This window comes from Nerophis ophidion, linkage group LG26 (genome assembly GCF_033978795.1).
Source record: "Nerophis ophidion isolate RoL-2023_Sa linkage group LG26, RoL_Noph_v1.0, whole genome shotgun sequence".
Classification (NCBI taxonomy): domain Eukaryota; kingdom Metazoa; phylum Chordata; class Actinopteri; order Syngnathiformes; family Syngnathidae; genus Nerophis; species Nerophis ophidion.
In genome coordinates, this window is record NC_084636.1 from 2,971,681 (window position 1) to 2,996,670 (window position 24,990).

Sequence of the window (24,990 nt, forward strand, 5' to 3'; positions counted from 1 at the left end):
TAAATAAAGATTTCTACACATAGAAGTAATCATCAACTTAAAGTGCCCTCTTTGGGGATTGTAATAGAGATCCATCAACTTCATTCTAAACATTTCTTCACAAAAAAAGAAATCTTTAACATCAATATTTATGGAACATGTCCACAAAAAATCTGTCAACACTGAATATTGCATTGTTGCATTTCTTTTCACACTTTATCAACTTACATTCATATTTTGTTGACGTATTATTCCATAAAGATATTTATAAAGGACATTTGAATTGTTGCTATTTTTAGAATATTTAAAAAAAAATCTCACGTACCCCTTGGCATACCTTCAAGTACCCCCAGGGGTACGCGTACCCCCATTTGAGAACCACTGTTGTACACAAATGATTTGATTCCAATCAACACAATTCGTGTAATGTATCAATTGGTGGATAAATTAAAAAGGAAATATTTTCAAAATGTATAGATTTAGAAAAAAGCAGCCTTTTGTAAGTGCAGGCTGATACCAGACATGAAGAGTGGGGGTTGTGGCCTACCATGAGGTCTTCGGGGAACAGCGGCTCCTGACTCCTCGCCAGGCCGATGGAGCGATTGACCTGGAGGCCCCCGTCCATGTCGGAGTACTTCCCTGCCAGAGACGTCTCGTAAAGTCTGGAATGGAACGAGCAGCGAGCGTTGGCCGAAAATCCATATTGGCGATACATTGTGTGATAATAAAGAATATATTTAATTCAATATTCATTATCAATCAAAATAGAAGCGTTTTAAATTACATGCTTTTTTTTTATTTCTCTTTGCTATTTGGGCTTATTGGACCTTAATTAGAGTTAAAACTAAGAATCATCTTTTGATACGATGTACTTAGTCCATAAGTACACAAACGTGTACTTCATTCTTACACCATTTTTTTTCCAATTGCATTGTATGTTGTACTCTTCTAACACCACCAGATGGCAGTATAAGTGTCCACATTAGTGGCCATAAGACCCCAATTCAGTAGTGTACACCATTTTGGAACTAAGAGCTAAAAGGTGCTGTCCACGCATGTGGCCACTAAGCCTTTACAGGTTTTTAAAGGTGGTTTCATGGAGCTCCTCCCTTGGCTGCAGATGTATGATCGTATTTGTACATTCATTTCACACTCTGCAGCAGGCCTGGGCAATTATAACATAATAGTGTGAGAGTCCAGTCCATAGTGGATCTAACATAGTAGTCTGAGTCCAGTCCATAGTGGATATAACATAATAGTCTGAATCCAGTCCATAGTGGATCTAACATAATAGTGTGAGAGTCCAGTCCATAGTGGATCTAACATAATAGTCTGAGTCCAGTCCATAGTGGATATAACATAATAGTCTGAATCCAGTCCATAGTGGATCTAACATAATAGTGTGAGAGTCCAGTCCATAGTGGAGCTAACATAATAGTGAGAGTCCAGTCCATAGTGGATCTAACATAATAGTGTGAGAGTCCAGTCCATAGTGGATCTAACATAATAGTGTGAGAGTCCAGTCCATAGTGGATCTAACATAATAGTGTGAGAGTCCAGTCCATAGTGGATCTAACATAATAGTGTGAGTCCAGTCCATAGTGGATCTAACATAATAGTGAGAGTCCAGCCCATAGTGGATCTAACATAATAGTGAGAGTCCAGTCCATAGTGGATCTAACATAATAGTGAGAGTCCAGTCCATAGTGTATCTAACATAATAGTGAGAGTCCAGTCCATAGTTGATCTAACATAATAGTGAGAGTCCAGTCCATAGTGGATCTAACATAATAGTGTGAGAGTCCAGTCCATAGTGGATCCAACATAATAGTGAGAGTCCAGTCCATAGTGGATCTAACATAATAGTGTGAGAGTCCAGTCCATTGTGGATCTAACATAATAGTGTGAGAGTCCAGTCCATAGTTGATCTAACATAATAGTCTGAGTCCAGTCCATAGTGGATCTAACATAATAGTGTGAGAGTCCAGTCCATAGTGGATCTAACATAATAGTGTGAGAGTCCAGTCCATAGTGGATCTAACATAATAGTGTGAGAGTCCAGTCCATAGTGGATCCAACATAATAGTGAGAGTCCAGTCCAGAGTGGATCTAACACACCGACCTGAGGTAGAAGACAGACTTGGTGGTGCGCTCCTGGTAGACAAACATGTTGGTCCTGTTGCCCACGCAGAAGGAGTTGAGCACGGAGCGCAGTGCCTGGATGGCTGCAGTAAGGAGACACAACAAACATCTTATTTTCTCATCATCATAGTCAGGGTTTGAGGATGTTCCCTGAAAAGACGTGAACTCCTTTGAGTTTTTAATCGGGTGTCCTTGGATTATAAAAAAAATAATGAGGTCAGTGAGCATGTGCAGGTTTGTCACCCACCTCTGGAGACCCCCATGTTGGGGCCCATCTTGAGGCGTGGGTGGATGTAGATGATGGTGCTCCACACCACATTGCAGGCAAAATGTCCCGGTATGAACTGCATGGTGGCTGCCAGGTAGTCCCTGGCCTGGTAGCTCTCCTCTGGGTGGAAATCTACGGTCCACACAAAAACTTCTTAGTACATCGACACCTCTGTGGCTTGTGTTTTTCCTAGGAGTGTGCTAGTCTGTGCTTAGCTGTCGAGTAGCTGCTAGTAGCCTATAACATAAGCTATAAAGTTTTGTGTCCATTTTGCATCCGATTGCACATAATGGTGGTGCGTTCAAGGACCCGTGATTAAAGTTACAGAGGTGTCACTAGTCTTCGACCTTGAAGCATTCACACACGTAAAAATAAGACATCTATTTGTGGCAGCACAAAAGAAAGTTGAGTCCATTTTGCATCTTATTGCACATAATAGTGGTGCGTTCAAGGACCCTTGATTAAAGTTAAAAACAGAAGTGTCACTAGTCTTTGACCTTGAAGCATTCACACACGTAAAATAATTATACGTATTTGTGGCAGCACAGGAGAAAGTCTTGTCAATTTTGCATCTTATTGCACATAATAGTGGTGCGTTCAAGGACCCTTGATTAAAGTTAAAAACAGAAGTGTCACTAGTCTTTGACCTTGAAGCATTCACACACGTAAAATAATTATACGAATTTGTGGCAGCACAGGAGAAAGTCTTGTAAATTTTGCATCTTATTTCACATAATAATGATGCGTTCAAGGACACTTGATTAAAGGTAGAGAGGTGTCACTAGTCTTTGACCTTGAACCATTCACACACGTAAAAATAACATCTATGTGTGGCAGCACAGGAGAAAGTCTTGTCAATTTTGCATCTTATTGCACATAAAGGTGGTGCGTTCAAGGACCCTTGATTAAAGTTACGAACAGAAGTGTCACTAGTCTTTGACCTTGAAGCATTCTCTCACGTAAATATATAACATCTATTTGTGGCAGCACAGGAGAAAGTTATGTTAATTTTGGATCTTATTGCACATAATAGTGGTGCGTTCAAGGACCCTTGATTAAAGTTAAAAACAGAAGTGTCACTAGTCTTTGACCTTGAAGCATTCACACAAGTAAAATAATTATACGTATTTGTGGCAGCACAGGAGAAAGTCTTGTCAATTTTGCATCTTATTGCACATAATAATGATGCGTTCAAGGACACTTGATTAAAGGTAGAGAGGTGTCACTAGTCTTTGACCTTGAACCATTCACACACGTAAAAATAACATCTATTTGTGGCAGCACAGGAGAAAGTCTTGTCAATTTTGCATCTTATTGCACATAAAGGTGGTGCGTTCAAGGACCCTTGATTAAAGTTACAAACAGAGGTGTCACTAGTCTTTGACCTTGAACCATTCACACACGTAAAAATAACATCTATTTGTGGCAGCACAGGAGAAAGTCTTGTCAATTTTGCATCTTATTGCACATAAAGGTGGTGCGTTCAAGGACCCTTGATTAAAGTTACGAACAGAAGAGTCACTAGTCTTTGACCTTGAAGCATTCTTTCACGTAAATATATAACATCTATTTGTGGCAGCACAGGAGAAAGTTATGTTAATTTTGGATCTTATTGCACATAATAGTGGTGCGTTCAAGGACCCTTGATTACAGTTACAAACAGAGGTGTCACTAGGCTTTGACCTTGAAGCATTCACAAACGTAACATTTTAACATCTATTTGTGGCAGCACAGGAGAAAGTTATGTGTCAATTTTGCATCTTATTGCACATAATAGTGGTGCGTTCAAGGACCCTTGATTAAAGTTAAAAATAGAAGTGTCACTAGTCTTTGACCTTGAAGCATTCACACACGTAAAATTTTAACATCTATTTGTGGCAGCACAGGAGAAAGTCATGTGTCAATTCTGCAGCTTTTTGCACATAATCAATCAATCAATCAATGTTTACTTATATAGCCCTAAATCACTAGTGTCTCAAAGGGCTGCACATAAGAGTGGTGCGTTCAAGGACCCTTGATTAAAGTTACAAACAGAAGTGTCACTAGTCTTTGACCTTGAAGCATTCACAAACGTAAAATTTTAACATCTATTTGTGGCAGCAAAGGAGAAAGTCATGTGTCAATTTTGCATCTTATTGCACATAATAGTGGTGCGTTCAAGGACACTTGATTAAAGTTAAAAACAGAGGTGTCACTAGTCTTTGACCTTGAAGCATTCACACACGTAAAATTTTAACATCTATTTGTGGCAGCACAGGAGAAATTCATGTGTCAATTCTGCAGCTTTTTGCACATAATAGTGGTGCGTTCAAGGACCCTTGATTAAAGTTAAAAACAGAAGTGTCACTAGTCTTTGACCTTGAAGCATTCACAAACGTAAAATAATTATATGTATTTGTGGCAGCACAGGAGAAAGTCATGTGTCAATTTTGCATCTTACTGCACATAATGATGCGTTCAAGGACCCTTGATTAAAGGTGCAAACAGAGGTGTCACTAGTCTTTGACCTTGAACCATTCACACACGTAAAAATAACATCTATTTGTGTCAGCACAGGAGAAAGTCTTGTCAATTTTGCATCTTATTGCACATAAAGGTGGTGCGTTCAAGGACCCTTGATTAAAGTTACGAACAGAAGTGTCACTAGTCTTTGACCTTGAAGCATTCTCTCACGTAAATATATAACATCTATTTGTGGCAGCACAGGAGAAAGTTATGTTCATTTTGGATCTTCTTGCACATAATAGTGGTGCGTTCAAGGACCCTTGATTACAGTTACAAACAGAGGTGTCACTAGGCTTTGACCTTGAAGCATTCACAAACGTAAAATTTTAACATCTATTTGTGGCAGCACAGGAGAACGTCATGTGTCAATTTTGCACCTTATTGCACATAAATGTGTTGCGTTCAAGGACACTTGATTAAAGTTACAAACAGGTGTCACTAGTCTTTGACCTTGAAGCATTCACACACGTAAAAATAACACATCTATTTGTGGCAGCACAGGAGAAAGTCATGTGTCAATATTGCATCTTATTGCACATAACAGTGGTGCGTTCAATGACCCTTGATTAAAGTTAAAAATAGAAGTGTCACTAGTCTTTGACCTTGAAGCATTCACACACGTAAAAACATAACATCTATTTGAGGCAGCACAGGAGAAAGTCATGTGTCAATTTTGCATCTTATTGCACATAAATGTGTTGCGTTCAAGGACACTTGATTAAAGTTACAAACAGAGGTGTCACTAGTCTTTGACCTTGAAGCATTCACACACGTAAATATATAACATCTATTTGTGGCAGCACAGGAGAAAGTTATGTGTCAATTTTGCATCTTATTGCACATAATAGTGGTGCGTTCAAGGACCCTTGATTAAAGTTAAAAATAGAAGTGTCACTAGTCTTTGACTTTGAAGCATTCACACACGTAAAAACATAACATCTATTTGTGGCAGCACAGGAGAAAGTCTTGTCAATTTTGCATCTTATTGCACATAAAGGTGGTGCGTTCAAGGACCCTTGATTAAAGTTACAAACAGAGGTGTCACTAGTCTTTGACCTTGAAGCATTCTCTCACGTAAATATATAACATCTATTTGTGGCAGCACAGGAGAAAGTCATGTGTCAATTCTGCAGCTTTTTGCACATAATAGTGGTGCGTTCAAGGACCCTTGATTAAAGTTAAAAACGGAGGTGTCACTAGTCTTTGACCTTGAAGCATTCACACACGTAAAATTTTAACATCTATTTGTGGCAGCAAAGGAGAAAGTCATGTGTCAATTTTGCATCTTATTGCACATAAATGTGTTGCGTTCAAGGACACTTGATTAAAGTTAAAAACAGAGGTGTCACTAGTCTTTGACCTTGAAGCATTCACACACGTAAAATTTTAACATCTATTTGTGGCAGCACAGGAGAAAGTTGTGAGTCCATTTTGCATCTTATTGCACATAATAGTGGTGCGTTCAAGGACCCTTGATTAAAGTTAAAAACAGAAGTGTCACTAGTCTTTGACCTTGAAGCATTCACAAACGTAAAATAATTATATGTATTTGTGGCAGCACAGGAGAAAGTTGTGTCAATTTTGCATCTTATTGCACAAAATGGTGGTGCGTTCAAGGACACTTGATTAAAGTTACAAACAGAGGTGTCACTAGTCTTTGACCTTGAAGCATTCACACACGTAAAATTTTAACATCTATTTGTGGCAGCAAAGGAGAAAGTCATGTGTCAATTTTGCATCTTATTGCACATAAATGTGTTGCGTTCAAGGACACTTGATTAAAGTTAAAAACAGAGGTGTCACTAGTCTTTGACCTTGAAGCATTCACACACGTAAAATTTTAACATCTATTTGTGGCAGCACAGGAGAAAGTTGTGTCAATTTTGCATCTTATTGCACAAAATGGTGGTGCGTTCAAGGACACTTGATTAAAGTTACAAACAGAGGTGTCACTAGTCTTTGACCTTGAAGCATTCACAAACGTAAAATAATTATATGTATTTGTGGCAGCACAGGAGAAAGTTGTGTCAATTTTGCATCTTATTGCACAAAATGGTGGTGCGTTCAAGGACACTTGATTAAAGTTACAAACAGAGGTGTCACTAGTCTTCGACCTTGAAGCATTCACACATGTAAAAATAACATCTATTTGTGGCAGCACAGGAGAAAGTCTTGTCAATTTTGCATCTTATTGCACATAATAGTGGTGCGTTCAAGGACCCTTGATTAAAGTTACAAACAGAGGTGTCACTAGTTTTGACCTTGAAGCATTCACACACGTAAAATAATTATATGTATTTGTGGCAGCACTGGGGAAAGTCATGTGTCAATTTTGCATCTTATTGCACATAATGATGCGTTCAAGGACCCTTGATTAAAGTTACAAACAGAGGTGTCACTAGTCTTTGACCTTGAACCATTCACACACGTAAAAATAACATCTATTTGTGGCAGCACAGGAGAAAGTCTTGTCAATTATGCATCTTATTGCACATAATAGTGGTGCGTTCAAGGACCCTTGATTAAAGTTAAAAATAGAAGTGTCACTAGTCTTTGACCTTGAAGCATTCACACACGTAAAAACAACATCTATTTGTGGCAGCACAGGAGAAAGTTATGTGTCAATTTTGGATCTTATTGCACATAAAGGTGGTGCGTTCAAGGACCCTTGATTAAAGTTACAAACAGAAGTGTCACTAGTCTTTGACCTTGAAGCACACATAAAAATATAACATGTATTTGTTGCAGCACAGGATAATAAATGATAAATGGGTTGTCCTTGTATAGCGTTTTTCTACCTTCAAGGTACTCAAAGCGCTTTGACACTACTTCCACATTTACCCGTTCACACACACATTCACACACTGATGGAGGGAGCTGCCATGCAAGGCGCTAACCAGCACCCATCAGGAGCAAGGGTGAAGTGTCTTGCTCAGGACACAACGGACGTGACGAGGTTGGTACGAGGTGGGGATTGAACCAGGGACCCTCGGTTTGCGCAGCCACTGTACCAAGTCATGTGTCAATTTTGTATGTTATTGCACATAAATGTGTTGCGTTCAAGGACCCTTGATTAAAGTTACAGAGGTGTCACTAGTCTTTGACCCTGAAGCATTCACACGTAAAATTTTAACATCTATTTGTGGCAGCAAAGGAGAAAGTCATGTGTCAATTATGCAGCTTTTTGCACATAATAGTGGTGCGTTCAAGGACCCTTGATTAAAGTTACAAACAGAGGTGTCACTAGTCTTTGGTCTTGAAGCACTAACACACGTAAAGATATAAAATGTATTTGTGGTCATGTTATTAAAGTTTGTAAAAAAAAAAAAGGAAAAAAGAGAAACTTTTCTTTATAGTTAACTGACTGTCTAGTTCTGCACAAGTAAAACATGTTTGGTTTGGTGCTGGGGACGGGTGGAGCGACTCACCGTCCGAAGCGTTGCGCCTCTGCCTGTACAGAGATTCGTTCTTCCAGATGTCCTCCTCGCTCTCGGCAACCAGCAGGGAGTTGCAGACGTGGCTGTCGTGCAGGTCCTGCAGCAACATGCGCTGGCAAACACACACAAACATCACTCCCAGCATTCCAAGCAAAGTCACCGTAAAATGCTAACACAATGTCAATTAATTCATTAATATTCTGCACATATAAAATGGAGAAGATAACAACATTTATTAATTATAAATTGGAGAAATTTACTTCATACTGGGAACATTGGGTCAATTATGTTACGCCACATAGGCCTGATTTTATACATGACATGTCGATGCATGACATGTAGATACATAACATGTCGATACGTGACATGTCGATATGTGACATGTAGATATGTGACATGTAGATACGTGACATGTCGATACGTGACATGTCGATGCTTGACATGTCGATGCTTGACATGTCGATGCTTGACATGTCGATGCTTGACATGTCGATGCGTAACATGTAGGTACGTGACATGCAGGTACGTAACATGCAGGTACGTAACATGCAGGTACGTAACATGCAGGTACGTAACATGCAGGTACGTAACATGCAGGTACGTAACATGCAGGTACGTAACATGCAGATACGTAACATGCAGATACGTAACATGCAGGTATGTAACATGCAGGTACGTAACATGCAGGTACGTAACATGCAGGTACGTAACATGCAGGTACGTAACATGCAGGTACGTAACATGCAGGTACGTAACATGCAGATACGTAACATGCAGATACGTAACATGCAGATACGTAACATGCAGATACGTAACATGCAGATACGTAACATGCAGGTACGTAACATGCAGATACGTAACATGCAGATACGTAACATGCAGATACGTAACATGCAGATACGTAACATGCAGGAACGTAACATGCAAATACGTAACATGTAGGTACATGACATGTAGATACGTAACATGCAGATACGTAACATGTAGGTACATGACATGTAGATACGTAACATGCAGGTGCGTAACATGCAGATACGTAACATGTAAATACGTAACATGTCAATAAGTAACATGTAAATACGTAACATGTCAATAAGTAACATGTAAATACGTAACATGTAGGTATGTGACATGTAAATACGTAACATGCAGATATGTAACATGTAGATATGTAGACGTGCACACGGCTGCTTGGGTTGATGCCAAATATTAGCAGAGTTAAGACCACCCATCTAGCGTCAACTACTGCAAGTAAAATGACTGAATTTTTTAACAAATTGTTAAAATTTGTGTTTTTATCTTTAACAAAAGTGTGTTTTACCTGCTACATGTCTTATTTGTGGCCATTTATCCATACTTTTGTTTTTAGTACACACTAATAATTGTACTTTTCTTAAAGCCCAGACCAGGATCGGCAACCATAAATCAAACATATTTCAATAATATGTTAATAAAGCTTGTTTACTACATTCTAATCTTGATTATGGAAAATTGTAAATTGTTCTTTGAGTGAAACAAAAAAAAACTGTGGTTAATGCCCTTTCATTTATAATTTAACCTTCTAAAATTATTCTTTGAGTGCAATAGAAAACATATCTACATTGTATTACAATATTTTCTATTAAAATACAGCCAAAATGTACACTTTTTTGTAGTTCCCTTTATTTGGAAAAGTATCAAAAAGTATTTCAATACTTTTTGATACCCGACAACCCTCCTCCCTAAATGTTTAGAGTTTATTTTCTAGTCATTTATTTACTATCTGTTCATATTTTTTTTTCTTATTTTGGTTTATTTATTAATATTTTTGTTTATCCTCTTGTTTTGGGGGAAGTGGCATTGTTGGGATATAAACAAAAAAAATATTTTGACATTTAGGGCAGACAATAGATGCAAATATGATGTCATGGATAGGAATGTCTGATGCAGGACGTTAATAAAAACTATTTGTACAAAAGTCTTCAATAAATCAGTGTTTTTACTCGGTGTAAATAATGTAGAATTCCTCGGTAAGTCTTTCTGCATAACAACTTGAGTTCTGTCGAAGTAGTAGTAGAATAATAGTAGTAGAAGTAGTAGTAGTACCTGATTGACTATTCGACAGAGTTCCCCGATCTTGCGCACCACCATATGGTGCAGTAGTAAATATTGGGGCAGCTCCTGCTGGTCCTCCCTGCTCTCCATCTCTTTGGCGCTGGGCTCCCTTCCTTCACTGAGACTCCTTGGGATGAACCCACACAACAAAACATACACACAAACGTTCTGAGAACTTTACGACAATCGACTGAGGGCATTTTCGCTTCCTGAGGCTTCTCTGACCTGGAGTGGGAGTAAACCTTGACTCGGTCTTGGTGGATCTTCACGATGAGCCAGAAGTCCGGCATCAGATGCGTGCGACTCTCCTGTTCGTCCAGGGTGGGACTCTCGCACTCGGAGTCACTGCTGCCCCCATCGTAGCCTTTAAGGCACGCAAAATTCAGTGAGAGGAGCGCCGCAGGGTTTAGACTTAGACTTAGACTTACTTTTATTGAATTTTACAGTACAGATGAGAACGAAATGTCAATGCATTAGCTCGTGGTAGCGCAGGATAAAAGAGCAATAAGGTGCAGGTATAAATAAAAAGATTACTGTACAGATCAATCAATCAATCAATGTTTACTTATATAGCCCTAAATCACTAGTGTCTCAATGGGCTGCACAAACCACAGCACAAACCACTACGACATCCTCAGTAGGCCCACATAAGGGCAAGGAAAACTCACACCCAGTGGGACGTCGGTGACAATGATGACTATGAGAACCTTGGAGAGGAGGAAAGCAATGGATGTCGAGCGGGTCTAACATGATACTGTGAAAGTTCAATCCATATTGGATCCAACACAGTCGCAAGAGTCCAGTCCTAAATATATTGCACTTATTTTCAGAATAATTGTATCTAAGTTATCACAAAATTTTGTATTTCAATGAGTTCCCGGCGAGCAGACAAAAGCTGTCTTTGATCTTAACAATCAAAAGGCATGTAAAACTCCACTGCATAGGATGGGAAGCGATTGATTGATTGATTGATACTTTTATTAGTAGATTGCACAGTACAGTACATATTCTGTACAATTGACCACTAAATGGTAACACCCCAATAAGTTTTTCAACTTGTTTAAGTCGGGGTCCACGTTAATCAATTCATGAAGGTGTCAGTTTCTTTGATGTATTGTAATCCACGGGAAGATTTTGTCTTAAGCGGAGAGTAAGCAGGACCTGACCCCCCCCCTCCAGGCACCTTTTCTTTGAACTGTTTTGTAACCAAAGCCCACGGCTGTTTATGACCCCCCTTCCTTTTGTTGCCATGTAATCAGGGAAAGTCCAAATAAAAGAGGCGGCGTACAATCTTTCGTCAGAGTGTGCTGGGACATTGTAGAAGTGTACTGGTCTACACGTTTCTCCTCATTGAGCCAAATTGAATTCTGTCTCTGTTTAATTCCTTGCTTCTTTGTCCGTTTAATAGATGTCATCAGTGTTTGAACCTGACACTTATGCATCCACGTTTATGGATGCATGTTATATTGTCTTTATATTGGCGCCAGTTAATGCAGCGTTTACTGCAAGGCCCTACGTATTTACCCTAAATTCCCTCCTATAAGCCGCAACTTTTTTCCTACGCATTGAACCCTGCAGCTAATTTATGGATGTTTCTGCGACGATGGGCACAAAGTCCCAGATTGTGAATTGTGGAAAAGAATGTTTCAGTTTCACAAATTCCTCAGTAAATTCCCCAAAAACATCACCGTGGAGTTATGGAGTCTGTTTAGCTGATCGGTGAGCTGGCTTACGCAGCTCAACTTTGTTTGATCAGCAGCGCTGTGACTCCATTCGACTCTTTGGGGTAGCGATTTGACTCAGAATCCAACAAATAAGGCAAGAGAGATATTCCACACTTGTAAATGTGTACAGCAGATATAGATCATCTACATCAGGGGTCAGCAACCTTTTTGAAACCAGGAGCTACTTCTTGGGTACTGATTAATGCAAAGGGCTACCAGTTTGATACACAAATAAATTGCCAGAAATAGCCAATTTGCTCAATTTACCTTTAATATATATATATATATATATATATATATATATATATATATATATATATATAAATGGGTATTTCTGTCTGTCATTCCGTCATACATTTTTTTTCCTTTTATGGGAAGTTTTTTGTAAAAATAAATGACAAAACCACTTGAACGGTTTAAAAGAGGAGAAAACACAAAAAAAAATGAAAATTCTTCAATTTCAACTCTTTAAAATTCAAAATTCAACCGAAAAAAATGAAGAGAAAATTAAAAAAAGAATTTACGTAATTTTTCCTGATTGAGGATTAATTTTAGAATTTTGATGACATGTTAAATAGGTTAAAATCCAATCTGTATAATATATAACAAATTGTACCAAGTTATATTTCTAACAAAGACTAATCATTATTTCCAGAACAAAATTTTTTAAAAGAAATTTCAAAAGACTTTGAAATAGGATTCAAATTTGATTCTACAGATTTTGAATTTTAATCATAAAACGTTTGAAGAAATATTTGACAAATATTCTTCGTCGAAAAAACAGAAGCTAAAATGAAGAATTAAATTAAAATGAATGTATTATTCTTTACAATAAAAAAATTACATTTACTTGAACATTGATTTAAATTGTCAGGAAAAAAGAGGAAGGAATTTAAAATGTAAAAAGGTATATGTGTTTAAAAATCCTAAAACCATTTTTAAGGTTGTATTTTTTCTTTAAAATTGTCTTTCTGAAAGTTATAAGAAGCAAAGTAAAAAAAAAAAAAGAATTTATTTAAACAAGTGAAGACCAAGTCTTTCAAATATTTTCTTGGATTTTTAAATTCTATTTGAGTTTTGTCTCTCTTAGAATTAAAAATGTCCAGCAAAGCGAGACCAGCTTGCTAGTAAATAAATACAGTTTAAAAAATAGAGGCAGCTCACTGGTAAGTGCTGCTATTTGAGCTATTTTTAGAACAGGCCAGCGGGCGACTCATCTGGTCCTTTAAGGTGGTACCTGCTGCCCGCGGGTACCACCTTGGTGACCCCTGATCTACATCAACAATATGATTTGTCTGAGTGGCTGGACAGGATGGATTCAAAAAATAAAATAATAAAAATAAATTTCATTGATTTTAAATTTTTTGAATTGATTAAGAATCGTGTCAAATAAGACTCGCGATTCTTTCGAAAATACCCTCATTGCTGAACAATTAAGGCAGTGTTTTTCAACCTTTTTTTGAGTCAAGGCACATTTTTTGCGTTTGAAAAAATGCGGAGGCACGCCACCAGCAGAAATCATTCAAAAACGAAACTCGGTTGACAGTAAAAAGTCGTGGCAATTGTTGGATATGACTTTAAAGCATAAGCCAGCATGCATGACTATAGCTCTTGTCTCAAAGTAGGTGTACTGTCACCACCTGTCACATCACACCCTGACTTATTTGCACTTGTTTGCTGTTTTCCTGTGTGTAGTCTTTTACTTCTTGTCTTGCGCTCCTATTTTGGTGGCTTTTTCTCTTTTTTGGGTATTTTCCTGCAGCAGTTTCATGTCTTATATTTCCCGCATCTACTTTGATTTAGCAATCAAGACTATTTCAGTTGTTTTTATCATTCTTTGTGAGGACATTGTGGGTTGTCATGTCATGTTGGGATGTACTTTGTGGACGCCGTCTTTGCTCCACAGTAGGTGAGGTGAATTATATTTATATAGCGCTTTTTCTCTAGCGACTCAAAGCGCTTTACATAGTGAAACCCAATATCTAATTTTTACATTTAAAGCAGTGTGGGTGGCACTGGGAGCAGGTGGGTAAAGTGTCTTGCCCAAGGACACAACGGCAGTGACTATAGGATGGCGGAAGCGGGGATCGAACCTGCAACCCTCAAGTTGCTGGCACGGCCGCTCTACCAACCGAGCTATACCGCCCCAGTAAGTCTTTGCTGTCGTCCAGCATTCTGTTTTTGTTTTCTTTGTAACCAGTTCAGTTTTAGTTTAGTTTCCCATAGCCATCCCTAAGCTTCAATGTATTTACTTAGAGGCACTCATCTGTTGTTTATTTCTATTTTTAGAGTCGGGACCCAGAACCGCTTGTGTATCGGTTGGTGACATCTCCGCGCTGCTGATCCGCCTCCGCTTGGGATGGTTTCCTGCTGGCTCTACTAAGGACGGGACTCTCGCTACTATATTGGATCCACTTTGGACCGGACTCCAACCGTTTTGTTAGATCCACTATGGCAGGGGTGTCAAACTCAAATACAGAGTGGGCCAAAAATTTAAAACCGAACAAAGCCGCAGGCCGAGGTTGAACAAATTAACCTTTTAATAGGGACCCAAACAAGTTTTGCATTGAATATTGAACAGGCAAGGCTTGTATAACTTTATAGTGACATGCAAAATCCAGTTTCAAATAATATTAATTGAAAAATATCAATGGCATATCAAATTAAATAAATACACAAATTTAAGGCCTTTTTTCGGTGGCAGGTTTGAGTTGGGGCGGGGGTGTATATTGCAGCGTCCCGGAAGAATTAGTGATGCAAGGGGTTCTGGGTATTTGTCCGGTTGTTTTTGTTGTCTTACGGTGCGGATGTTCTCCCGAAATGCGTTTGTCATTCTTGTTTGCTGTGGGTTCACAGTGTGGCGCATATTTGTAACATTGTTAACCTTGTTTATACGGCCACTCTCAGTGTGACCTGTATGGCTGTTGACCAAGTATGCCTTGCATACACTTGTGTGTGTGTATGAGCCGCATACATTATGTGAGTGGGCCGGCACGCTGTTTTTATGGAAGAAAAGCGGACGTGGCGACATGTAGAGAACGCCAAAAGCAGTGTTTTTACGGCCCGCCCCCAATATTATTGTCCAGGTGGAAATCGGGAGAAATTCGGGAGGGCCACTGAACTTCGGGATTCTCCCGGGAAAATTGGGATGGGTTGACGAGTATGAGTATTAGCGGTAAATGTGGTGTTACGGCGGCGGGCCAGCTCTAATGTTAATTTGATATTGCCTCAAGGGCCAAATGAAATTACACGGCGGGCCACATTTGGCCCGCGGGACAGAGTTGGACACTCATGCACTATGGATTGGACTTTCACAATATCATGTTAGACCCGCTCGACATCCGTTGCTTTCGGTTTCCTAGGGAGGGAATTGCCCACATATGCGGTCCTCTCCAAGGTTTCTCATAGTCATCATTGTCACTGTCACAGACGTCCCTCTGGGTGTGAGTTTTTCCTTGCCCTTATGTGGGCTCTACCAAGGATGTCGTTGTAGTTTGTGCAACCCTATGACAGGGCAATATAAATAAACATTGATTGATTTGGTTTAAGCATTAGACACCTTTTTACCTGCACCCTGCCTCCCGCTACAAAGCAATTAGCTACCGGCTGCCACCTACTGATATGGAAGAGTATTACACGGTTACTCTGCAGACACTCAACAACAACACATCATTTGCATAATTACTGGTTTGCACAAAATATTTTTAACCTAATTAGATCACCTCCCACGGCACACCAGACTGTATCTCACGGCACACGAGTGTGCCGCGGCACAGTGGTTGAAGAACACCAAATTAAGATGTGTAAATAAACATTTACAAAATGTTTCCGTGTAAATAACAAATTTCACAATGTATATACTTGTGGCTTATATATGGAAAAAAACTTTTTTCCCCAAAATGTATTAGGTACAAGTGAAGTGAAGTATATTTATATAGCGCTTTTCTCTAGTGACTCAAAGCGCTTTTACATAGTGAAACCCAATATCTAAGTTACATTTAAAGCAGTGTGGGTGGCACTGGGAGCAGGTGGGTAAAGTGTCTTGCCCAAGGACACAACGGCAGTGACTAGGATGGCGGAAGCCGGAATCGAACCTGGAACCCTCAAGTTGCTGGCACGGCCGCTCTACCAACCGAGCTATACCGCCCCAGTAAGTCTTTGCTGTCGTCCAGCATTCTGTTTTTGTTTTCTTTGTAACCAGTTCAGTTTTAGTTTCGTTTCCCATAGCCATCCCAAAGCTTCAATGTATTTACTTAGAGGCCCTCATCTGTTGTTTATTTTTATTTTTAGAGTCGGGACCCAGAATGGACCGCTCATTGTCACTGTCACAGACGTCCCTCTGGGTGTGAGTTTTTCCTTGCCCTTATGTGGGCTCTACCAAGGATGTCGTTGTAGTTTGTGCAGCCCTATGACAGGGCAATATAAATAAACATTGATTGATTTGGTTTAAGCATTAGACACCTTTTTACCTGCACCCTGCCTCCCGCTACAAAGCAATTAGCTACCGGCTGCCACCTACTGATATGGAAGAGTATTATACAGTTACTCTGCAGACACTCAACAACAACACATCATTTGCATAATTACTGGTTTGCACAAAATATTTTTAACCTAATTAGATCACCTCCCACGGCACACCAGACTGTATCTCACGGCACACGAGTGTGCCGCGGCACAGTGGTTGAAGAACACCAAATTAAGGTGTGTAAATAAACATTTACAAAATGTTTCCGTGTAAATAACTAATTTCACAATGTATATACTTGTGGCTTATATATGGAAAAAAACTTTTTTCCCCAAAATGTAGTAGGTACAAGTGAAGTGAAGTATATTTATATAGCGCTTTTCTCTAGTGACTCAAAGCGCTTTTACATAGTGAAACCCAATATCTAAGTTACATTTAAAGCAGTGTGGGTGGCACTGGGAGCAGGTGGGTAAAGTGTCTTGCCCAAGGACACAACGGCAGTGACTAGGATGGCGGAAGCGGGAATCGAACCTGCAACCCTCAAGTTGCTGGCACGGCCGCTCTACCAACCGAGCTATACCGCCCCAGTAAGTCTTTGCTGTCGTCCAGCATTCTGTTTTTGTTTTCTTTGTAACCAGTTCAGTTTTAGTTTCGTTTCCCATAGCCATCCCTAAGCTTCAATGTATTTACTTAGAGGCCCTCATCTGTTGTTTATTTCTATTTTTAGAGTCGGGACCCAGAACCGCTTGTGTATCGGTTGGGGACATCTCCGCGCTGCTGATCCGCCTCCGCTTGGGATGGTTTCCTGCTGGCTCTACTAAGGACGGGACTCTCGCTACTATATTGGATCCACTTTGGACCGGACTCCAACCGTTTTGTTAGATCCACTATGGCAGGGGTGTCAAACTCAAATACAGAGTGGGCCAAAAATTTAAAACCGAACAAAGCCGCAGGCCGAGGTTGAACAAATTAACCTTTTAATAGGGACCCAAACAATTTTTGCATTGAATATTGACCAAGTAAGGCGTATATAACTTTATAGTGACATGCAAAATCCAGTTTCAAATAATATTAATTGAAAAATATCAATGGCATATCAAATTAAATAAAAACACAAATTTAAGGCCTTTTTTCGGTGGCAGGTTTGAGTTGGGGCGGGGGTGTATATTGCAGCGTCCCGGAAGAATTAGTGATGCAAGGGGTTCTGGGTATTTGTCCGGTTGTTTTTGTTGTGTTACGGTGCGGATGTTCTCCCGAAATGTGTTTGTCAATCTTGTTTGCTGTGGGTTCACAGTGTGGCGCATATTTGTAAGATTGTTAACCTTGTTTATACGGCCACTCTCAGTGTGACCTGCATGGCTGTTGACCAAGTATGCCTTGCATACACTTGTGTGTATGAGCCGCATACATTATGTGAGTGGGCCGGCACGCTGTTTTTATGGAAGAAAAGCGGACGTGGCGACATGTAGAGAACGCCAAAAGCAGTGCTTTTACGGCCCGCCCCCAATATTATTGTCCAGGTGGAAATCGGGAGAAATTCGGGAGGGGCACTGAACTTCGGGAGTCTCCCGGGAAAATTGGGATGGGTTGACGAGTATGAGTATTAGCGGTGAATGTGGTGTTACGGCGGCGGGCCAGCTCTAATGTTAATTTGATATTGCCTCAAGGGCCAAATGAAATTACACGGCGGGCCAAATTTGGCCCGCGGGACAGAGTTGGACACGCATGCACTATGGATTGGACTTTCACAATATCATGTTAGACCCGCTCGACATCCGTTGCTTTCGGTTTCCTAGGGAGGGAATTGCCCACATATGCGGTCCTCTCCAAGGTTTCTCATAGTCATCATTGTCACTGTCACAGACGTCCCTCTGGGTGTGGGTTTTTCCTTGCCCTTATGTGGGCTCTACCAAGGATGTCGTTGTAGTTTGTGCAGCCCTATGACAGGGCAATATAAATAAACATTGATTGATTTGGTTTAAGCATTAGACACCTTTTTACCTGCACCCTGCCTCCCGCTACAAAGCAATTAGCTACCGGCTGCCACCTACTGATATGGAAGAGTATTACACGGCTACTCTGCAGACACTCAACAACAACACATCATTTGCATAATTACTGGTTTGCACAAAATATTTTTAACCTAATTAGATCACCTCCCACGGCACACCAGACTGTATCTCACGGCACACGAGTGTGCTGCGGCACAGTGGTTGAAGAACACCAAATTAAGGTGTGTAAATAAACATTTACAAAATGTTTCCGTGTAAATAACTAATTTCACAATGTATATACTTGTGGCTTATATATGGAAAAAAACTTTTTTCCCCAAAATGTAGTAGGTACAAGTGAAGTGAAGTATATTTATATAGCGCTTTTCTCTAGTGACTCAAAGCGCTTTTACATAGTGAAACCCAATATCTAAGTTACATTTAAAGCAGTGTGGGTGGCACTGGGAGCAGGTGGGTAAAGTGTCTTGCCCAAGGACACAACGGTAGTGACTAGGATGGCGGAAGCGGGAATCGAACCTGCAACCCTCAAGTTGCTGGCACGGCCGCTCTACCAACCGAGCTATACCGCCCCAGTAAGTCTTTGCTGTTGTCCAGCATTCTGTTTTTGTTTTCTTTGTAACCAGTTCAGTTTTAGTTTTGTTTCCCATAGCCATCCCTAAGCTTCAATGTATTTACTTAGAGGCACTCATCTGTTGTTTATTTTTATTTTTAGAGTCGGGACCCAGAACCGCTTGTGTATCGGTTGGGGACATCTCCGCGCTGCTGATCCGCCTCCGCTTGGGATGGTTTCCTGCTGGCTCTACTAAGGACGGGACTCTCGCTACTATATTGGATCCACTTTGGACCGGACTCCAACCGTTTTGTTAGATCCACTATGGCAGGGGTGTCAAACTCAAATACAGAGTGGGCCAAAAATTTAAAACCGAACAAAGCCGCGGGCCGAGGTTGAACAAATTAACCTTTTAAGAGGGACCCAAACAAGTTTTGCATTGAATATTGACCAAGCAAGGCTTATATAACTTTATAGTGACATGCAAAATCCAGTTTCAAATAATATTAATTGAAAAATATCAATGGCATATCAAATTAAATAAAAACACAAATTTAAGGCCTTTTTTCGGTGGCAGGTTTGAGTTGGGGCGGGGGTGTATATTGCAGCGTCCCGGAAGAATTAGTGATGCAAGGGGTTCTGGGTATTTGTCCGGTTGTTTTTGTTGTGTTACGGTGCGGATGTTCTCCCGAAATGTGTTTGTCAATCTTGTTTGCTGTGGGTTCACAGTGTGGCGCATATTTGTAAGATTGTTAACCTTGTTTATACGGCCACTCTCAGTGTGACCTGCATGGCTGTTGACCAAGTATGCCTTGCATACACTTGTGTGTATGAGCCGCATACATTATGTGAGTGGGCCGGCACGCTGTTTTTATGGAAGAAAAGCGGACGTGGCGACATGTAGAGAACGCCAAAAGCAGTGCTTTTACGGCCCGCCCCCAATGTTATTGTCCAGGTGGAAATCGGGAGAAAGTCGGGAGGGGCACTGAACTTCGGGAGTCTCCCGGGAAAATTGGGATGGGTTGACGAGTATGAGTATTAGCGGTGAATGTGGTGTTACGGCGGCGGGCCAGCTCTAATGTTAATTTGATATTGCCTCAAGGGCCAAATGAAATTACACGGCGGGCCAAATTTGGCCCGCGGGACAGAGTTGGACACGCATGCACTATGGATTGGACTTTCACAATATCATGTTAGACCCGCTCGACATCCGTTGCTTTCGGTTTCCTAGGGAGGGAATTGCCCACATATGCGGTCCTCTCCAAGGTTTCTCATAGTCATCATTGTCACTGTCACAGACGTCCCTCTGGGTGTGGGTTTTTCCTTGCCCTTATGTGGGCTCTACCAAGGATGTCGTTGTAGTTTGTGCAGCCCTATGACAGGGCAATATAAATAAACATTGATTGATTTGGTTTAAGCATTAGACACCTTTTTACCTGCACCCTGCCTCCCGCTACAAAGCAATTAGCTACCGGCTGCCACCTACTGATATGGAAGAGTATTACACGGTTACTCTGCAGACACAACAACAACACATCATTTGCATAATTACTGGTTTGCACAAAACATTTTTAACCAAATTAGATTACCTCCCACGGCACACCAGACTGTATCTCACGGCACACGAGTGTGCTGCGGCACAGTGGTTGAAGAACACCAAATTAAGGTGTGTAAATAAACATTTACAAAATGTTTCCGTGTAAATAACTAATTTCACAATGTATATACCTGTGGCTTATATATGGAAAAAAACTTTTTTCCCCAAAATGTAGTAGGTACAAGTGAAGTGAAGTATATTTATATAGCGCTTTTCTCTAGTGACTCAAAGCGCTTTTACATAGTGAAACCCAATATCTAAGTTACATTTAAAGCAGTGTGGGTGGCACTGGGAGCAGGTGGGTAAAGTGTCTTGCCCAAGGACACAACGGTAGTGACTAGGATGGCGGAAGCGGGAATCGAACCTGCAACCCTCAAGTTGCTGGCACGGCCGCTCTACCAACCGAGCTATACCGCCCCAGTAAGTCTTTGCTGTCGTCCAGCATTCTGTTTTTGTTTTCTTTGTAACCAGTTCAGTTTTAGTTTTGTTTCCCATAGCCATCCCTAAGCTTCAATGTATTTACTTAGAGGCACTCATCTGTTGTTTATTTCTATTTTTAGAGTCGGGACCCAGAACCGCTTGTGTATCGGTTGGGGACATCTCCGCGCTGCTGATCCGCCTCCGCTTGGGATGGTTTCCTGCTGGCTCTACTAAGGACGGGACTCTCGCTACTATATTGGATCCACTTTGGACCGGACTCCAACCGTTTTGTTAGATCCACTATAGCAGGGGTGTCAAACTCAAATACAGAGTGGGCCAAAAATTTAAAACGGAACAAAGCCGTGGGCCGAGGTTGAACAAATTAACCTTTTAATAGGGACCCAAACAAGTTTTGCATTGAATCTTGAACAGGCAAGGCTTATATAACTTTATAGTGACATGCAAAATCTAGTTTCAAATAATATTAATTGAAAAATATCAATGGCATATCAAATTAAATAAAAACACAAATTTAAGGCCTTTTTTCGGTGGCAGGTTTGAGTTGGGGCGGGGGTGTATATTGCAGCGTCTCGGAAGAATTAGTGATGCAAGGGGTTCTGGGTATTTGTCCGGTTGTTCTTGTTGTGTTACGGTGCGGATGTTCTCCCGAAATGTGTTTGTCAATCTTGTTTGCTGTGGGTTCACAGTGTGGCGCATATTTGTAAGATTGTTAACCTTGTTTATACGGCCACTCTCAGTGTGACCTGCATGGCTGTTGACCAAGTATGCCTTGCATACACTTGTGTGTGTATGAGCCGCATATATTATGTGAGTGGGCCGGCACGCTGTTTTTATGGAAGAAAAGCAGACGTGGCGACATGTAGAGAACGCCAAAAGCAGTGCTTTTACGGCCCGCCCCCAATATTATTGTCCAGGTGGAAATCGGGAGAAATTCGGGAGGGGCACTGAACTTCGGGAGTCTCCCGGGAAAATTGGGATGGGTTGACGAGTATGAGTATTAGCGGTGAATGTGGTGTTACGGCGGCGGGCCAGCTCTAATGTTAATTTGATATTGCCTCAAGGGCCAAATGAAATTACACGGCGGGCCAAATTTGGCCCGCGGGACAGAGTTGGACACCCATGCACTATGGATTGGACTTTCACAATATCATGTTAGACCCGCTCGACATCCGTTGCTTTCGGTTTCCTAGGGAGGGAATTGCCCACATATGCGGTCCTCTCCAAGGTTTCTCATAGTCATCATTGTCACTGTCACAGACGTCCCTCTGGCTGTGCGTTTTTCCTTGCCCTTATGTGGGCTCTACCAAGGATGTCGTTGTAGTTTGTGCAGCCCTATGACAGGGCAATATAAATAAACATTGATTGATTTGGTTTAAGCATTAGACACCTTTTTACCTGCACCCTGCCTCCCGCTACAAAGCAATTAGCTACCGGCTGCCACCTACTGATATGGAAGAGTATTATACAGTTACTCTGCAGACACTCAACAACAACACATCATTTGCATAATTACTGGTTTGCACAAAATATTTTTAACCTAATTAGATCACCTGCCACGGCACACCAAACTGTATCTCACGGTACACGAGTGTGCCGCGGCACAGTGGTTGAAGAACACCAAATTAAGGTATGTAAATACCTTGTAAGTGAAGTGAAGTGAATTATATTTATATAGCGCTTTTCTCAAGTGACTCAAAGCGCTTTACATAGTGACACACCATCTAAGTTCCATTTAAAGCAGTGTGGGTGGCACTGGGAGCAGGTGGGTAAAGTGTCTTGCCCAAGGACACAATGGCAGTGACTAGGATGGCACAAGCGGGAATCGAACCTGCAACCCTCAAGTTGCTGACACGGCCACTCTACCAACCGAGCTATACCGCCCCTTAGTACACAGTACCTATAACTAATTTCACAATGTATATACTTGTGGCTTATATATGGAAAAAACTTTTTTTTTCCAAAATGTAGTAGGTACAAGTGAAGTGAAGTGAAGTATATTTATATAGCGCTTTTCTCTCGTGACTCAAAGCGCCTTTACATAGTGAAACCCATGATCTAAGTTACATTTAAAGCAGTGTGGGTGGCACTGGAAGCAGGTGGGTAAAGTGTCTTGCCCAAGGACACAACGGCAGTGACTAAGATGGCGGAAGCGGGAATCGAACCTGCAACCCTCAAGTTGCTGGCACGGCCGCTCTACCAACCGAGCTATGCCGCCCCTTAGTACATAGTCCGGAAAATATGGTAAGTATTATTGAAAACCGTTGGAGCCAACTCTCCATTTTTCATTCACTCAATAGTTGGTGACTTTGCACTCACCCTGCATGTCGGAATCCAAACTTCCCTGGCTGGAAACAACACTCTGGACTCGACTGGGCCGCAGCTTGCCGCAGCCTGAGAAAAAAACAATTACACCTTACTGTCAGACTCCCCACCTCAGCGGGATGACGGGAATAAATCAACGCTCCGGCGGATCGTGCCCTCACTCTCGCCCGTCGGGAAATGACTGCCTCGCTGCACTGAAGCAGCAGGAAGCTGTTTGTCTACATCGCTCCCTTCCTGATACTGCCGCTGCGTTAATTCACGCCAATCCGACCAATACTCGCCAATTATGCGCGGCCTTGCGACTTTTCCAAAGACCACAACAAGGGTTGTACGGTATACTCGTACTAGTATAGTCGTAAGATACTAAATAATCATATTCGGTACTATACCACCTCTAAAAAAGTACCGTCCCCCGCCCCCTTCTTTTAACTGGCATGATGGCGCGTCGTTGTCATGTTATGACATTGCTGGTTTTACGAGCAGAGGAGCATATTCGGCAGCGCACACACACAGAGTACTTACAAGCAGACACAGCGTGTGCACAAAAACGGGAAAACAGATGCATTTTGGTGTAAAAAGTAAAGATAAAGGTGAAGTTATAACACTGAAATATCCTCAGGAAGAGCTGCTTTAAGACGTGGCTAGCGAGCTAGTGGCTAACGTCGATCCACAGTGTTTTAGCTACTTCTAAATCAATAATCCTCGCCTCCATGGCGACAAAAAAAGTAAGTTTCTTACATGTAACATTATCACCGCAGGACGGGGAATAGCTAAACATGCTTCACCACACACCGTCGGAGGATACAATAGCTCACCGCTAACAGCATGCTAGCCCTCCTGAATGTAAACAAATGCCATAGGTGGATCTACACCTGACATCCACTGTAATGATACCAAGCACAATAGCGTATCTAGTCGATACTAGTATGATTACATCCATATTGTTAGCGTCATCTAATTTTTTTAAATTCATATTATGTTTATTAAGTCAGTAAATACGTCCCCGGACACGTGAGGACTTTGAATATGACCAATGTATGATCCTGTAACATCCACTTTAATGATACCAAGTACAGGAGCATATCTAGTCGATACTATGATTACATCAATATGTTTTAGCATCACAAAACCTTTTATCCTACAAACCCCGTTTCCATATGAGTTGGGAAATTGTGTTAGATGTAAATATAAACAGAATTAAATGATTTGCAAATCCTTTTCAAGCCATATTCAGTTGAATATGCTACAATTTTTGATGTTCAAACTGCTAAACATTTTTTTTTGCACATAATCATTAACTTTAGAATTTGATGCCAGCAACACGTGACAAAGAAGTTGGGAAAGGTGGCAATAAATACTGATAAAGTTGAGGAATGCATATCAAACACTTACTTGGAACATTCCACAGGTGTGCAGGCTAATTGGGAACAGGTGGGTGCCATGATTGGGTATAA

The 24,990-nt window shown here is 41.0% G+C and overlaps 1 protein-coding gene across 1 annotated transcript in view; it reads right to left on the reverse strand.

The window, feature by feature from the left end:
- The window catches only part of szt2 (SZT2 subunit of KICSTOR complex), a 222,500-nt gene that overhangs the window by 100,819 nt on the left and 96,691 nt on the right, over positions 1 to 24,990 (reverse strand). Inside the window, exons 38-44 of the mRNA XM_061887771.1 lie at positions 23,531 to 23,605; positions 10,651 to 10,789; positions 10,417 to 10,552; positions 8,323 to 8,443; positions 2,369 to 2,521; positions 2,102 to 2,204; positions 527 to 641 (exon numbers count right to left, since the gene is read on the reverse strand). Coding sequence (XP_061743755.1) covers positions 527 to 641; positions 2,102 to 2,204; positions 2,369 to 2,521; positions 8,323 to 8,443; positions 10,417 to 10,552; positions 10,651 to 10,789; positions 23,531 to 23,605 — 842 coding nt within the window. The remainder of the gene's footprint in view (positions 1 to 526; positions 642 to 2,101; positions 2,205 to 2,368; positions 2,522 to 8,322; positions 8,444 to 10,416; positions 10,553 to 10,650; positions 10,790 to 23,530; positions 23,606 to 24,990) is intronic.